This window comes from Carcharodon carcharias, chromosome 5 (genome assembly GCF_017639515.1).
Source record: "Carcharodon carcharias isolate sCarCar2 chromosome 5, sCarCar2.pri, whole genome shotgun sequence".
NCBI lineage: Eukaryota > Metazoa > Chordata > Chondrichthyes > Lamniformes > Lamnidae > Carcharodon > Carcharodon carcharias.
Window position 1 is genome coordinate 61,076,673 of NC_054471.1, and position 18,173 is coordinate 61,094,845.

Genomic DNA, 18,173 nt, shown 5'->3' on the forward strand with positions numbered 1-18,173 from the left:
ATGTACTGCCATTCCCCCACACATTCCCCCTTTTCAGATATTTACTTGTTCAATTTTACAAAATTTGGCTAGTCTTTTTGGCTCTACGATCTTACTTAAATTTCAATAATTTTATGTCCAACTGTGGGTGTCCCTGTGCAAATATTTTATTAAAATATATATTAACTATAAGGATGATGAATATTCAAATGTAATGTTCACAGTGAGTCATATACACTTTTTCTATAATGATGACATTTTATCACATAATGCACAATGAACTATGTAATGCAAGTGCACCATCCATCACATTCCCAATACATATTTACTGGGAACTTTGGAATGAATACAGTAGATAAAATAGGGGAAAAACTGATTGTAGGCAACCCTGCAATATTGGTCACTGAGATCAGAACCTTACTGAGCACCCAAGGCTCAGTGCATGCCAGTGTGGGCAACAAGCAGAAAGTACTTGAATACAATGCACAGGCTGTAATATTTTATTTAATTATGGCCTAAGAGCAATTTAAATAAGGCACCCACTCCAATTCCGGCTGCAGAAACTGAAAACAAAATTGCGATGCTACTACTTTGTGCCCCTTGGCATTAATTGACCTCGGTCCAGTGCCCATACTCCCTGTGTTGTAAGCGCACAGTGTGGAATGCGCAAACAGAAGGACTTCATAGCTATTTTTTGTTAAATAATGCAGCCCTGGAAGCTTACTGAAACCTGCAACATGAAAACCACTAAAATTTACAAGTGGGCTGCCCTCATTTTATGGGACACAGTCAGACCCATTGTGCACAGGTCTGGATGGAGTATTTGTGATGTATTGTCAATGCCACGTTCATGTTTAAATGATGGGCCACTATTTATTTTTTGTTAAATTGCTATGTAACACATACATTTTTTTTATTAAATTTTTTTATTCAATGTTACAAAGTCAATCACAATTCTGCAAGATAGCTATAAGTAGTACCTATTAACTAACTTTAGGTGACACCTAATAACATTCCTACTAATATTTTTGTAGAAATAATGAACACGAACAAGGAACAGTAGTAGGCCACTCGGCCCCTCGAGCCTGCTCCACTTTTCAGTAAGGTCATGGCTGACCTAATTTTAACCTCAACTTCACATTCCTGCCTACCCCCAATAACCTTTCACCCCCTTGCTTATTAAGAATCTATCTACTTCTGCCTCAAGCATATTCAAGGATTTTGCCTCAACCACCTTTTGAGGAAGAGAAATCCAAATTCTTTCTTATCTGTCTTAAATAGGTGACCCCTTATTTTTAAGGAGAGGCCTCTAGTTCTAGATTCTCCCACAAAAGGAAACATTCCTTTCACATCCACCCTGTCAAGTCCCCGCAGGATCTTATATGTTTCAATCAAGTCACCGCTTATTCTTCTAAACTCAAGCCTAGCCTGTTCAGACTTTCCTCATAAGACAACCCACCCATTCCAGGTATTAATCTAGTAAACCTTCTTTGAACTGCTTCCAATGCATTTACATCTTTCCTTAAATAAGGAGGACAATACTGTGCACAGTACTCCAGATGTGTTCTTAACAATGTTTTGGGTAACTGAAGCATAGCCTCCTTACTCTTGTATTCAGTTCCCCTTGCAATAAACAATAACATTCTATTAGCTTTCCTAATTACTTGCTAGCTTTGAAATTTATGACCAATGCCAACCAGAACACTCCGAAACAAAGGATATTCATTTGATCCATCTTTACATACCAATCTTCCATCGTCGAGATTTTGTCTCATCAAACTGCTGTCGCAGCACTAGAAAATCAATGACATCTGGCATATCATGGTACCTACAGTCAGGAAAATAAACGAACACAAAATATCAATCTAAATCCTTTACAGACAATACAGAGAACATTCAATCTCTTTTTCCCCCAAAACAGCAGGTTGAAATAGCAGAAATACTGATGGATAAGGTCTTAAACACATGACCTGTATGAAAACATATAGAACTGGCAGCAGATTATTACAGATTTTTGAATATTTTGCCCAATACCTACATATAATGAGACATTTAGAAATTATACAGAGAAAGCAGAAGTAGAAACAATCTAATCATAGATTAATCATAACTGTGTAATGACTGACTTCATCATGGGCAGGATTTTCCCATCAGTGAGCGGGGCCCACTTGCCGACGTGTAAAATGACGCACAGTGACGTCACCACCCCATTTAAATTTTCCGGTAGACAGGGGCTCAGCACTCTCCCACCCGCACAGGGAGCGCGCAGCATTTCCATGCGGACACCACGTAAAATGGCGTTGCATCCCCGATCGGGGGCGCAGACTGGAAGCGCGCCTGCCCTTCAACTTCGCCCCCGACATGGGGGAAATCCTGCTCCATGAGTGCAGTGAACTAGGTTCCAGCACTGAGGAACACTGCAGTAAATCTTTGATTAGTGTGATAATGTGAAATAGGTGATGGCGACTTGAGACCCACTTTCATATCTTTCCCAATTTCTATTTCCATTGACTTAACAATGTAAAATCTACCCCCATTTTGTGATCCATTTATAAAAAGATGGAAATAATGATTTAAAATTTCTTTTAATTATCAGAAGCAAAGATCATGTTTTAAATTTTCAATTTCTGCCTTGCCCATTGCTTCTTACCATCAAAATGGGACTTGCACCATTTGGAAAGTTTGTCCAATTGGCACTAAATTCATATACTCCAGTTTTTATTCTGTCTAACCAGCTGGAATAGGGCAGGTAGGTTGCACTGCCTTCCCGATGCACTTCTGCTTGTCACCACTTTAACTATTGGATTTTTAGCAATGTCAGTGAATGCAAGCAAGGGTCTCATTAATATAAATGTTGTATACCTGTGGTGCAATTTGGGCCCCGACATGGCGTTAACTACTGAAAGGGACAGTCCTGTGTAATTTTAGTCATACCAGTGAATACTGGTGGTAAGCAGGAGTTGAATCAGAAAGAGACCAGAAAAGCCAGTAAAATTATTTTTTTTTTTGTTTCCTTGCAGACCAGGTGGAGTATGACTGCCCTCTGGCTGGCACAAGCATATCTTGGGTCTCATGCCTTGGGTTTCCCTCCATCTCCTGTGACGGTGGTCACCTCCAGACCAGTGCCAACCTCGCCCCTCCACCCTTACTATTTACCTCATACCAAGAACCATCCCGAAGGGTCTGCAGCAGCAGTCTCCTGGCAGTGAAACCCCACTCTTGCCCATTGGGCATGTGGCAATCCCATTTATTGTGGTCTAATTACTAGTTTCTATGAAAACAAACAAACAGCTCTTACTTCATAGAAAACGAGCCTCCTGTCAGTTTCCCGGTGTCTGGGTCGATGAAAGCCAGTTTGAGACAGCACAGAGATGGGGGTCCCACTTCATATTTGATCCCAACTATTTTCACTAGCTCTTGCTCCTGCCAAAAGGAAAATATATTTGATATTGTACCTTTAACTGTGGCTGTGTCTGCATCATGGGTAAGTGCAGATAGTTTTAGCATGACCATTGCAGTAGTAGGTTTACACTGATAGCATTGGGGAGACGCTGTAACTTTCTTCCACCCATCACAGAAAAGTAAGCCTTTTAGGACTTTGCAGTCAACCATTTAAAGAGCAACCCAGTGGCAGAGTTCTGTGTTTTCTTCATTGCATCCTCTAAGAGCTTTCCAGTAAAAAGAAAATGCTCATTACACAGAATGATTTTCTTTTCATCAGTCTGGCATCTGGCATGGACAAAAACCCATTACTAGGTTTAGGAGTCTCCAAGTCACGCCCAATAAGAAATCCAAAGAGGTAGAGCAACTGTTTGCCCAGTATGACACGCACACTCGGTCCTTAAATCTCTTTTCACCCTCACCCGCTGCCCAGCACTTGTTGTGACCCTGTTAGAGGCGGGAGGGGAAATCCTTGGGGTGGGTCTGTTGAATTTGACCTTAAATCCCCAGCTGAACCCACCAATAGCACAACATCTGCAGAAATTAGCATTATCATTTATAACCCTTTAAGAACTACCGAGACCAGGGAATCCCAGGTCATCCCTAACAATGTTATCAAAAAATGTAATTGATGAAGGCAATGAATAGGACAGATGACAATGGACGTTAGCCCTCTCCTCTTTAAAGGCAAAGAGAGTGTGATTCATTGAATTTCTGCCTACTTTTGTAAATCTTGGATAAAATTTAAGATTCTGCCTCGTATTAGCAAAGCTTCTGGCTACGTCATTGTCACGAGACACTGGGTTCAGTATCTCACAAATATTAATAAAATCAATGGGAGGTGGGTTTCTCTGAGCCTTATGGTGTTCCTTGAGCTGTCCTGTCCATTCTTCACAAGACAAAAACAGCTGCCATAGAGGAATGGGTTGGGGATACAACAAAATAAGTTTATTTTATATTCAAAGTGTCCCTTGCAATTATGGGAGGCCAAGTACCTCCGAATTTTGTTGTGTTGGGGGGTTGGGAGACAAGAAGCATGGGGATAAAACTGGAGAGACAGTGAGACATGAGCCATTCTCACAGACCCAATAGCAAAAGTTGCTGTTCAAGGACCCTGACATAGCAGGTCACCATGCATGCTCAGCCAGGACAGTGAACAGCAACACACAATTACCACCATAAGACATTTCACAAAAGAATCTCTTTTTCCAGGATTCTAAGAAAAACTAAACTACTATTCTGACAAATGTTACCTGTGCAAATTATCTCAGACAAACTGCCGACATGTTTTGAAAGATACTTTACCCGTAAATCCATCTTGTGCCATGCCTGCTTTTTAGTATTTATGCGAAAAAGTTTTAGCTTCTTTGCCATTTCAACATAGGCTTCGTGACCCTGTCGAAAATAGTAAACCTAGAATTCAAACATAAAAAAAATTGTACCAAGCTTGCTATTCCCAAAACAGTGCACAAGAATAAATGATCACATTATGTTACAAAACAATGATTTAGCGCAGATGGTAATGAAAAATTCCTGGGCCAATGAATAATATGCCAACCATGACCAATGAAAATTCCTCAATTTATCAGGTGAGATATACAATATTACAAGCATGACTATTATATGAATTTATCTCTATGTTAAACCCTTCATTTACTGAAAATAAATATGGAAAAACAATGCTATATTTAGTACAGATGTATGAAAAGGATGAAAATGCACAAAATCATTCTTTTCACGTGCACCAGAAAAAAATATGCTTTCACATATATTATAAATCAAATTAGAGGCAATCACTCATGCATAATTCAGAGTTATCTGCATGAAGTACAGAGTTTGAATCTTGGAATCAATATAACAGGAAGGTTAGTACAGTAGGGACTTGGCATAGTTTAATTTTTTTGGTGGGGGTGAAGTTGTGCATTCATCAGGATGACAGATATTAGTGCTATGGAATGGAACAGTTTCTCAGTTAAGACATGCAGGAGCAATATCAAGTCACACTAAATCAAGCACAGCACACAAAAAAAACCTATCCAAGCAATGTGGATCAACATCAAATGAACACAAGAATCCCTTTCTCTATACCATCCTTATGACCTCTCTGATTAATATTGCCAATTTAGTACCAAATTAAGAGCAGTGTGTGGCATGGACTATTAACATTTAACTGCTAGTCAACCTCCTTTCTTCCTTCTCTGATTCCAAACGGCATGCTTCGAGTAAGCACGATACACTTGGTGGAATATAAGGAACAAACTTTAATTTTATACTGCAAGTCTATTAATTTACACTGGACAAAGAGCGAAGCTTTCAGTTTTTGCTTCCATATTTTGAGCTCCATGAAGAACTGTTGCAATCCAGGCTCCTTTACATATCTGCACCTTTGATGTAGACAAAATAAGTTAAGACCTGATGATGTATTCATTCCCAAAACCATTGAAAATAATCTGTTCACATAAGCAGTCCTGATTGCTTACTTCAAGAATACTTCTCTAAAACAAGTCTTCTTGATTCAATTGTTCTTGAAGCCTTTGTGAACTTTATTAAACTTTCTATATTTATGGTTAATGGATTCCTCTGCATATTTTTATTAGGCTATGTTCACTGGCAACCAAAGTTATATTTTACTCATACTTGATGCCTTCCCGGTTTTCTGATGGCACCCTGAAGCTATCTTGTTTGTATTGGAATGTCTGTTAGTCCAAAATACAAGAAAGAGAGTCCAGCTCAGGTTTCAGCGATTAAGCACCTGCAATTTGTAGCAGGAAATGGGTATGCCCAATTGGGCAGGAGAACACTCCAATTTATACCATCACCTTCGTGGCCTCGTGCTTAAATGGCCTAAGCAGAGAAACATTGGAAAGTGGTGGTAAATGAGAAACATTTCTTGTGTTACTCAAAAGAATCAATATGACAGGTTCCATGGAGATGATCACAAATTACACCATCATCATTTCTCTAAAACCAGGAGCATGGATGGGTTCAAGGCAAATTTAGACAGGAATATGGGAAAGGGGCTATTTTTAAAACCTTATCTTGTAATAGTGATAATTCCAAACAGCATTAAATTCAGCCTAGAATGGTTACATCCAACGGTTAAAGTGGAATGTGTTCAGGGGTACACACCTCCTTCCCAGTCAATTATAGTTTTTGACCCCATTTGTAACCTGCCATATTGACAACTTGAATATAACAACTTGAGCTAGGGATAGTAGAGGGTTATTGGAGGGCTTTAAACTAAACAAGGAAGGTGAGGGATTGAGCTTTGGTCGAAGTAGCAAATCAAGGGATAGAAATCAAGGCAGAAAAGCAAAATAGTAATATCGGAAATGAAGGTCATGGATTGGCAGCAAAGGACAGAGAGAAAAAAATGTAAGAATACACCAACAGTCAAGGCCAGATGTTCCAAAGATAACAAAAGACAAAACTAAAGGCCCTGTATCTGATTATTCGTAGCATTCATAACAAAGGAAATGAATTGCTAGTGCACATTTAAGTAAATAAATATGATCTGACAACAATTACGGAGACATGACTGCAGGGTGACAAAGATTAGGTCCTAAATATTGTGGGGTAAATGACAATCAAGAAGAATAGGAAGTTATGTAAAGGTGGAGGGGTAGCACTGTTGATCAAGGATGGCATTGGTGCATTAGTTAGAGATGACCTTGGTTCTGGAACCAACCAGAGAGCAGGTTATATTAGACTTGGTATTGTGTAATGGGACAGGATTAATTAATGACCTCAGAGTAAAGGCACTGCTAGGTAGCAGCGCCCACAATATGACTGAATTTTACAACCAGTTTGAAAGGGAAAAGAATGGGTCTAAGACGGTAATTTAAACTTAAATAAGGGCAACTATGTGGGCATGAAAGCTGAGCTAGCTGAAGTGAACCAGGATACTAGGCTAGGGGACAGATCAATACAGAAACAGTGGCAGATATTTAAGGGGATATTTCAGAATAATTTAGACAGGAATATGGGAAAGGGGCTATTTTTAAAACCTTATCTTGTAATAGTGATAATTCCAAACAGCATTAAATTCAGCCTAGAATGGTTACATCCAACGGTTAAAGTGGAATGTGTTCAGGGGTACACACCTCCTTCCCAGTCAATTATAGTTTTTGACCCCATTTGTAACCTGCCATATTGACAACTTGAATATAACAACTTGAGCTAGGTATAGTAGAGGGTTATTGGAGGGCTTTAAACTAAACAAGGAAGGTAAGGGATTGAGCTTTGGTCGAAGTAGCAAATCAAAGGGTAGAAATCAAGGAATAAGTATATTCCACTATAAAGGAAAATTCTAAGGGAAGGACCCACTATCCGTGGTTACGAAGTTAAGGAAAGCATTAAACTTAAGGAAATAGCATGCAACTGTGCAAAGATGAGTGGTAGGTCAGATGATTGGTCTGCGTATAAAGAGCAGCAGAGAATGACTAAAAAATTAATCAGGAGAAAAAAAATTATAGAATGAGAGGAGGCTAACTAAAAATGTAAAAACAGATAGCAAGAGCTTCTACAGGTGTTTAAAAAGGAAAAGAGTAATTGAAGTGATTGCTGGTCCTCCAGAGAGTGAGAATGGGGAGTTAATAGTGTATCATAAGGAAATGACAGACAAAATGAATATTTTGCTTCTGTCTTCACTATAGTGGATCCAAAAATCCAAAACATCCCAGTAATAGCTATAAATCAGAAGGTGGAAGGGAGAGAGGAACTTGGTGAAATTACAGAGCTGAATTATCCCCCCCCGGTGGGGGGAAGTTGATGGGCAGGTGCGTGCGGGCGCACTTCTGATTGGCACCTCCGATCAAAGGCACGGCGCCATTTTACATGGGCGGGCCTTAACTGGCCCGCCCAGTGTGACGTCTGCACAGAAGCGCTATGCACTTCCTGTGCAGGCGGGCTGGGGGAGCCTAAAATCGGGACTGCGTTCTTTCACGCATACGCACGAAAGAGCACACTCAGCTCCCTTCCCTGAGGCTTAGTGCTGCCTCAGAGAGATCGCCTCTACTTTCAAAAATATTAAAAACAGAAAAAAAAATTTCCCTTACATGAATTGGGACATGTTCATGATTTCCAAAAAAACTATTAAAATTTTAAAAACCCTACATGAAATCTCATCCTGCCTGTGGATGAGGTTTCCTGTTTCTTCTACTTCCCGCCGGGGCTCCTGGCCGGCCCACCAACCTTAAGGTTAGACGGGCAGGTCCTTTAATTGTATAATTGATCCTGTTAATGGCCTTAATTGGCCACTGACAGGCTGGCGGGTGCGCAGCTGATTTTGCTGTTCCCCCGCCTTCCTAAAAAGCCCAACATCACCGTGCGTCATTTTACATGTCGGCGAGTGGGCCCCGCCCCCTCTCGCCAACGGTAAAATCCAGCCCACGATCATTAGGGAAGTGGTACAATCAAACCGCAGGCTGACAGTCTCTGGTGGACTTCACCCCAGGGCCTTAAAAGAGGTGGCTAATGAGGTAGCATTAATTTTCCAAATTTCCCTAGATTCTGGAAAGGTTCCATCAGAGTGGAAAGTAGCAAATATAATCGCTCTCTTCAAGAAGGGAGGCAGAAAACAGGAAATTATAGGCCAGTTAGTTTGACATTTGTCGTGGGGAAGATGTGAGAATTGATCACTAAGGAGGTTATAGCTGGGCACATGGAAAAACTCAAAAGGGCCTGAATTTTTCCCTCATAGGGCACGTGCAACCGACTGGCCTGGTCAGCTCCCAACCACAATCTCACACTGGCTGCCAATTAGTGGCCAGCCAGCGTGAAATGCGCCCGGAGAAAGACTCAGCTCTGCCACTGGGGGTGGGAAGAGGGCGGGCACCGACTGGCGAGTACTTCCACTGAGCTCCCTGAAGGCAGACAGCTGCCTCAGGGAGCTGCAGACCTCCAAATTAGAAAATGAAGCACAGAAATGCTGTAAGTAATGTCCACCAGAGCAATCAAGCACCTGAAAGGAGACCTCATAAAAAACAAGTCCCCAGATATTTGCTTTTATTTTAAATCCTAACGGAGATGTCATCCCACCCTTGGTTGAGGTTTCAACAAAAATTCAAAGCCTGTCTGGCCGATTGGCCCGTCCACCAACCATAAGGTTGGACGGGCCATGAAAAATTGCTGGCAATTGGGCCGTTAATGGGCTTAATTGCTTGCTTAATTATCTGCGGGTGCTCTTCTTTTGCGCGCACCGGCTAAGCAAAATATCACACGAGTGCGCAATGATGTCGGGACGTTCGCCCGACGTCATCTCACATGGTTACACACCCGTTCAGGTCAGGCATGCGTCAACCTGCACGGCGTAAAATTCTGGCCAAGGTGACTGGGAATAGTCATGTTTAGCCTATTTATTGGAGTTTTTTTTTTGAAGGAGTGGCATGTGCTGTGGAGGAAGGGGAGCCTGTAGACGTACTGTACTTGGATTCCCAGAAGGCATTTGACAAAGTGCCACATCAAAAGTTATTGCACAAATTAGGAGTTCATGGTGTAACGTATTAACACGGACAGAAGATTAGCTGGCTGAAAGAAAACAGAGTATGCATAAATGTGTCTTTTTCTGATTGGCAGGATGTGACATGTGGAGTCCCGCAGGGGTCTGTGCTGGGGTCTCAGCTTTTTACAATTTATATTAATGACTTAGATGAGGGGAGCGAAGGCCTCATAGCTAAATTTACAGACGACCCAAAGATAGGTAGGAAAGTATGTTGTGAAGAAGGCAAAAGGAGGTTGCAAACGGACATGGATAGATTGAGTGAGTGGGCAAAAATTTGGCAGATGGAGTATACTGTGGGAAAATGTGAAGTTGTGCACTTTGGCAGGAAGAATAAAAAAAAAATTATTTAAACGGAGAACGACTGCAGAATTCTGAGCAGCAGAGGGATCTAGGTTTTCTCGTGCACGAGTCACAAAAAGTTCGTATGCAGGTATAGGAAGTAATTAAGACGACTAATGGAATGCTGTCCTTTATTACCAGAGGAATTGAACATAAAAGTTGGTAAGAGAACACTTCGAATACTGTGTGCAGTTTTGGTCTCCTTATTTGGTACTGCCAAATCTAGACCCCATTGGTTGTCTAGAGGAATACAGGGGAAGATCAAACAGAAAAAGAAAGTGTACGATAGGCACAAAGAATGAAGCACTGCAGATAGCCTAGGCGAATATAGGAAGTGCAGGGACGAAGTAAAAATGGAAATCAAAGAGAGGGCATGAAAAAAGATTAGCAAGTAAAGTTAAAGATAACCCAAAGATGTTTTACCAATACATTAATGCTAAAAGGTTAGTTAAGGAAAAAGTGGGACCTATCAGAAATGAAGATGGAAACTTGTGTGTAGATGCAGAGGCTGTGAGAAGGGTTTTGAATGAATATTTTGTCTCCGTGTTTACAAAGGAAAGGGAGTATGCAGATATAGTAGTCCAGGAGGAACACTGTGAGATATTGGATGGGATAATCATAAAGAGAGAGGAAGTACTCAAAGGGTTGAAATCCTTGAAAGTCATTAAGTCACCAGGGCCAGATGGATTGTTTCCGAGGCTGCTGAAGGAAGTCAGGGAGGAGATAGCAGATGCTCTGAGAATGATCTTCCAATCTTCACTCGATACCAGGAAAGTACCGGAGGACTGGAGAAATGCAAACGTAGTTCCATTGTTTAAAAGGGGATCAAAGGAAATGCCAAACAATTATAGGCCAGTTAGTCTTACATCAGTGGTGAGCAAATTAGTAGAATCAATCCTGAGAGTTAGGATTAACTGTCAGGTGGAAAGGCTTGGACCAGTCAAGGATGGTCAGCATGGATTTGTTAAAGGAAGGTCTTGCCTCACAAATTTGATTGAATTCTTTGAGGAAATGACAAAAAGGGTTGATGAAGGTAGTGCAGCGGAAGTTGTGTACATGGATTTTAGCAAGGCACTTGACAAGGTCCCACATGGCAGATTGGTCAGGAAAGTAAAAGCCCATGGGATCCAGGATAATGTGGCAAACTGGATAAAAGGTTGGCTTTGTAACAGGAAACAAAGGGTAATGGTCGACGGATGCCCTTGCGAATGTAAAGTTGTCTCAAGTGGTGCTTCACAGGGCTCGGTGTTGGGACCCTTGCTGTTTGTGTTATATATTAACGATTTGGACGTGAACGTGGGGGGCACGATTGGGAAATTTGCAGATGACAGAAAGATTGGCCAAGTAGTGGATAGTGTAGAGGATAGCCATAATCTCCAAAATGATGTAGATGGGTTGGCGGAGTGGGCGGTAAAGTGGCAGGTGGATTTTAACAGAGAAGTGTGAGATCATACATTTAGGGAGGTCAAACAGTTACAGGGATTACACAATAAATGGGAATATACTAAGAGGGGTAGGTGAAGTGAGAAATCTTGGCATACAAGTAAACAGGTCCCTGAAGGCAGCAGTTCAAGTAAAAAAGGTTGTAAAGAAGGCATACAGAATGCTCTCCTTTACTGGCAGACGTATAGAATATAAAAGTAAGGATACAATGTTGGAATTGTATAAAACACTGGTGAGGCCACAACTGGAGTATTGTGTGCAGTTCTGGTTGTAATAGCTCTGGAGAGAGTGCAGAGGAAGTTTACAAGAATGTTGCCAGGGTTAGAAAAGTGTAGCTATGAGGAGAGATTGGATAGGTTGGGGTTATTTTCCTTAGAACAAAGAAGGCTGAGAGGTGACTTGATTGAGGTGTACAAAATTATGAGGGGAATAGATAGAGTGGACAGGATAAAATTGTTTCCCTGGTGGGGAATTCGAGAACCAGGGGACGTGGATTCAAGATAAGTGGCAGAAGGTGTAGGGGGACATGAGGAAGAACTTTTTTTAGCAAAGGGCATCTGGAATTCGCTGCCCAAGTTGGTGGTAGAGGCAGGAACTCTAAACTCTTTTAAAGAGTACCTGGATCTGCACCTTAAGTGCTGGAAGCTGCAGGACTATGGGACGGGTGCAGGAAGGTGGGATTAGAAAGGGCACCTGGGTGTCCTCGGGCTGGCATGGACAAGATGGGCCGAATGGCCTCCTTCTGTGCTGTAACTTTTCTATGGTTCTATTTAAGAAAGGATGTAAATGCTTTGGAGGCCGTTTACTAGATTGATACCTGGAATGAGCGAGTTGTGTTATGAGGAAAACTTGGGCAGAGTGGGGTTGTATCCACTGGAGTTTCAAAGAGTGAGGGATGACTTGATTGATGTATAGAAGATCCTGAATGGTCTTCACAGGATGGACTTGGAAAGGATGTTTCCTCGTGTGGGCAAGATCAGAACTAGGGACCACTGTTTTAAAATCAGGAGTCACCCTTTTAGGACAGAGACGAGGAGAAATGCTTTCTCTCAGAGGGTTGCGCAACTTTGGAACACTGTCTCAGAAGACAGTGGAGTCGGGGTCATTGAATACTTTTAAGGTGGAGGTAGACAGATTCTTGTTAGGCTAGGGGATCCAGGGTTATCAGGGGTAGATGGGAATGTGGAATTCAAAACATAAACAGATCAGCCATGATCTTGTTAAATGGCCTCCTTCTGTTCCTAATCCTTATGTTCTTATGTACCTTGAATGTGTTTCCTCTGGTTACCGATTCTTCAGTCTCTCAGTTTCATCTTCAGCTATTTCAACACCACTCAAAGTACAGCAACTATTTTTTCTTTCCTATTACAGTTCTTTTCACTTTTCTGCATTAAATTTCATCTACTATCATGGTACCAACTTGCATATCTTGTCCAACTGCAACTTTGGGTGCAGACACAATGGCCTCCTTCTGCACCGTAACAATTCTGTGATTCTAAACTGCCTCCTCCAATTCCACTGTCACTCCCAGGTTTGGCAATATCTCAAAATGTTACTGTTTTTGATTCCAGGTCATTTATGTCATTTAGAAGCATCAGTGCTGAGTCCTGAGGTGTCAAACTTGATAGTTTCCCCATTCTGACATTTTTTTTAAAATATATTCTTTCACGGGATGTGGGCACCGCGGCTAGGCCAGCATGTATTGCCCATCCCTATCGGCCCTTGAGAAGTTGGTGGTGAGCCGCTGCCTTGAATCGCTGTAGTCCATGTGCTGTAGGTGCATCCACAGTGCTGTTAGGGAGGGAGTTCCAGGATTTTGACCCAGTGACAGTGAAGGAACAGTGATATATTTCCAAGTCAGGATGGTGTGTGACTTGGAGGGGAACTTGGAGGTGGTGGTGTTCCCATACATCCGCGGCCCCTGTTCTTCTTGGTAGTAGGGGTCACGGGTTTGGAAGGTGCAGTTGAAAGGAAATAATTCAAGGAAATAACTCTCTGCCCTTGTTGTTTCCAACCCTTCATAAGTTTCCTAATCATTTCTAGAGTTTACCCTGAAATCCTGAAAGCCCAATGCAGTTCCACAGTGAAAATGAATGTTTCACTATGAAATCTAATCGGACAAAGACTGCATTGTGTATTTAAGCAGTGCCGAAAATAGAATACATATTTCCACTGAAGTTTTGAAATGAAACATCATATTTTTGAGGTTCAAAAGTAGCCATTACTGTGCCCCTGTATAAGTAAGTACATACATGCACAGCTCTCTCCAATAACACAGTGACCTGTAATGTCTTGCTGACAGAGATAAACTTAATGAAGCAATTTTCTTGGCACCATCCACTCCAGTGCTGGCCAGCAGCAGCACACCTGCGCTCATGGAAGCCCAGGGAACATAAGTTGCTTGTCTCATGTCATTAATATGGTCCAGGAGGACCCATAGTTGCATTAACATAAGGACATAAGATCTAGGAGCAGGAATAGGCCATATGCCCTCAATTTTGCTTTGTCATTCAAAACAAAATCAAGCTGAACTTCTACATCAAGTCCATTTTCCAGCCCTATTCCCAATGCCCTTGACTTCTTTTGTGCCCAAAAATCTATCGACTCCAGTCTGGAATATAATCACCAAGTATCTACACTTTCTTGGGGTAAAGAATTCCAAAGACTCTCAAACCTCTGAATGAAAAAAATTATGATCATAGTCCTAAAAGGCCTACCCCTTATCCTTACACTATGATTTCTAGTTATAGACTCTCTAGCCAAGGCCAGCATCCTCCTTGTCAAGCCCTCCAAGAAGTTCACACATTTCAATTAGATTGCCTCTCATTTTTCTCATCTCTCGAGAATATGGGCCCATTCTACTCAATTTTGCCTCATAGGACAGCCCTCTCAACCCAGAAATCAATCTAGTTCCATTAAGCCTTTTGGACCGCACCACTTATAAGTCCCCGAGACCACAGGATCTGCTGGGCAAGTTTAAAAAAAAGTGGGGCAGGATCTTTAGGTCAGCGAACAGGGGGCAGGGCCCGCTTGCCGACGTATAAAATGACGTGGGATGACGTCAGGCGGAACTCCCGACGTCACCCCGCATCATTTCAATTTTCAGGTCGGCGGGGGGGGGGGCACAGCCGAATCAGCTGTACGCCCGCCGTTCTGTCAACAGCCTACTGAGGCTATTGACAAAGTCATTAACCTCATTAATGGACCTGCCTGTCTAACCTTAGGGCTGGCGGGCAGGCCGGGAGCCCTGGCGGGCTTCAGAAAAAGCATGAAACCTCATCCACATGCGGGATGGGTTTTCATGAGGGTTTTTAAAAATTGAATAAATGTTTGATTTAAAGTGATGGACATGTCCCAACTCATGTGACAGTGTCACACGAGGGGACATGTCAGGGAAATTTTGTTTTTGCACCTTTACCATTTTTAAATGTGGAGTCGATCTACCTGAGGCAGCACTTAGCCTCAAGGAGATGAGTGCGCTCTTTCGCATGCATGCATGAAAGAGCGCACTCACGGCTGAAGGAATCCCGCCTCCCCGCCCGCACAGGGAGCGCATAGCACTTCCTGGCAGACGTCACGCTGGGCGGGCCTTAATTGGCCCATTCACGTAAAATAAGTGCGCTCCTGATCGGGGGCGCTGATCAGAAGCGTGCCTGCCCGCTCCTGCACAACCCTCCTGACGGAGGGAAAATTCTTCCCATGAACTCCCTTTCAGCTGACTGCCTTTAAGCACACTCACCCCCAGATCCTTTAATATGAGGTGGGTCCTGGTGCAAGTCCCCAGCACCAGCTTCATGGAGCACCCCTGCATGTGAATATTGATGGAAGAATGGGAAATTGAAGCAGAAGGACCAGAAACATTCCATTCTCAGCTCATTGGCATATCGACACTGGGCTTGCACTTACTGCTGACACAGGCACTGCTCCAATGCTCTGCTCTCCAGTCCTCTTAAAAAGCAGCCCCAGAGCTTCAGGGACAACGTAAATGAACAGAGAACCAGCAAAATAGGCCCTGTTCCTTTTATTATTCTTACCTGAGGAACTCGACTATTTGATTGTTACAAAAATATGCTCATCAGTGGTGAATTTTGTGCTCAAGGTACAGAGGAATTAACCATTGTTCTATATAGTTTACATGTTAACATTATCACCACCATCCACGCCCATCCCTTAGTGGCTCCATTTGATATCATTTGAACAGGGAGTAGATTCTTCAATCTGACAATGCCAGTTTCTTGTCAAAGCATTGTAAACAATGCATTTATTTTGGCATGAGCATGTTGTGCACCTCCTTTCAGCCATCATTGGTGGGAGTCTGGAAGCAGGTCTACAGCCCATTACCATAACAAGCAGAGATGCTTAGCATTAGGAGATTACAGGAGAAGAATGGGAAAGTCAAAGAATAAAAGGTACAATATTTTCAGCTCTTACAACATTAATACGTTTGCATTTTGAGTATGATCAACTGGCAACACATTAATTTCTAAGAACAATGCACAAGTGAACATTATAAAATACAAAGATGGAGATTAATAAAACTGGAGTTTTCCATCTTTATGGCAGTGAGGTAAACCAAACCAGCCCAAGCAAATGTATCACATGTCGAAAAAAAGAGCAGGGAGTCAACAAAGCAGTAAAAGTGTAATATTACAATACCTCATCACCCATTTGTGGTACAAAAGGGCAACGCCTGGGCATAGTGTCAGTAATCCAAACAGGTGGAAGCCACTCTTCCAAAGTTTCTCCCTGCTTCGGTAAGACTCCTGCTGGTGGTCTCTGCAAAATCACAATACTTTCTGTCAATTAAACTTCTCTAGTGCAGCTATTTACAAGTGGCCTCTGTAGTGCATCTGCAATCATAAATAATTTTTAGACAAACATTCTCTTGTCAATTGATTCTCTACTTCGTTCTAATGACAGAACTGAAAAATCTTTACAAGTAAACCATCACCTTTATTCTTTTCTCCCTCGGTTTCCTCCTTATCTTTGGAGGTGCTGTACCATCTTTGTCTTCTTTATGTTTCTTCCTTTCCTTCTTGATCTCTTTTTCTTTCCCCTTCTCTTTTTCTCCTTCATCTTCTGAACTGCTAATAGCTTTCTTCGCTTGCTGCCGTGAAGATTTCTTTGGTGGCTGGAGGTTAATGCCGGCATCCGCTGTCCAGTCAGAATAGTCACTTGAATAATCACTAGAGACAGAGAATTGCAATAAATGAAAAGGCCATTGATCTGAAACACTGATTTTGTTCCTGTCTTTGCAGACGCTGCCTCATGTGCTAAGTACATCCAACATTTTGTGTTTTCATTGCCCTAACTACACAATGGACATCTCCAGAATACTTAGCTAATAATTTACTCAGCTTTCTCCAGTTATGTTTTTTTTTCTGATGTGGGCTTCGCTGGCTGGGCCAGCATTTATTGCCCATCCCTAGTTGCCCTTGGGAAGGTTGTGATGAGCTGCCTTCTTGAACCGCTACAACCTATGTGGCATAGGTACACCCACCATGCTGTTAGGAAGGGCATTCCAGGATTTCGACCCAGCGACAGTGAAGGAACGGCAATATATTTCCAAGTCACGATGGCGACTGACTTGGAGGGGGCCTTCCAGGTGGTGGTGTTCCCATCTACCTGCTGCCCTTGTCCTTCTAAATGGTAGTGGTTATAGGTTTGGAAGATGCTGTTGAAGGAGCCTTGGTGAAGTCCTGCAGTGCATCTTGCAGATGGTATACACTGCTGCTACTGTGCATCGGTGGTGGAGGGAGTGAATGTTTGTGGATGTGGTGCCAATCATGTGGGCTGCTTTGTCCTGGATGGTGCCAAGCTTCTTGAGTGCTGTGGGAGCTGCACTCATCCAGGCAAATGGAGAGTATTCCATCACACTCCTGGTTTGTGCCTTGTAGATGGTGGACAGGCTTTGGGGAGTCAGGAGGTGAGTTACTCGTCACAGGATTCCTAACCTCTGACCCGCTCTTGTAGCCACAGTATTTATATGGCTAGTTTCTGGTCAATGGTAACCCCCAGGATGTTGATATTGTGGGGATTCAGTGATGGTAATGCCATTGAATGTCAAAGGGTGAAGGTTAGATTCTCTCTTATTGGAGATGTGAACAAACTTGGCTGCACAAAGCAGTCTAAATTTTCTAATATCTGAGTAATTTAGATAGGGGTATTTACCAACAGGTTTTTAGACCAATAAAGAGTACTGTCTACACCTACATTTTCATGGATGGCTGATCTGCACAGCTCTACGTACAAAGCTGAAGAGGTGCAGGCTGCACATTAAGAGCAGTAATTTCAACTTTTGGTGTTAATGTTAATCAGTCAATACAGTAAGTCATCACAGTAAGTTGCCCCGCTTTAAGTTGTTTCGACATAACATTGTGAATTCGCATTTAGCATTATGAATTCGCATAAATGCAGTTTTGGGCCAGGTGCTAACCTAGCGTCACATGACCCAATTGGTGCCATTTTG

The 18,173-nt window shown here is 42.3% G+C and overlaps 1 protein-coding gene across 1 annotated transcript in view; it reads right to left on the reverse strand.

Annotated features, from left to right (window-relative positions):
- LOC121277874 (pleckstrin homology domain interacting protein) overlaps nucleotides 1–18,173 on the reverse strand; it is a 246,095-nt gene that overhangs the window by 68,274 nt on the left and 159,648 nt on the right. Inside the window, exons 23-27 of the mRNA XM_041187625.1 lie at nucleotides 16,656–16,890; nucleotides 16,361–16,480; nucleotides 4,726–4,833; nucleotides 3,278–3,402; nucleotides 1,725–1,807 (exon numbers count right to left, since the gene is read on the reverse strand). Of these exons, the coding sequence (XP_041043559.1) occupies nucleotides 1,725–1,807; nucleotides 3,278–3,402; nucleotides 4,726–4,833; nucleotides 16,361–16,480; nucleotides 16,656–16,890 (671 nt within the window). The remainder of the gene's footprint in view (nucleotides 1–1,724; nucleotides 1,808–3,277; nucleotides 3,403–4,725; nucleotides 4,834–16,360; nucleotides 16,481–16,655; nucleotides 16,891–18,173) is intronic.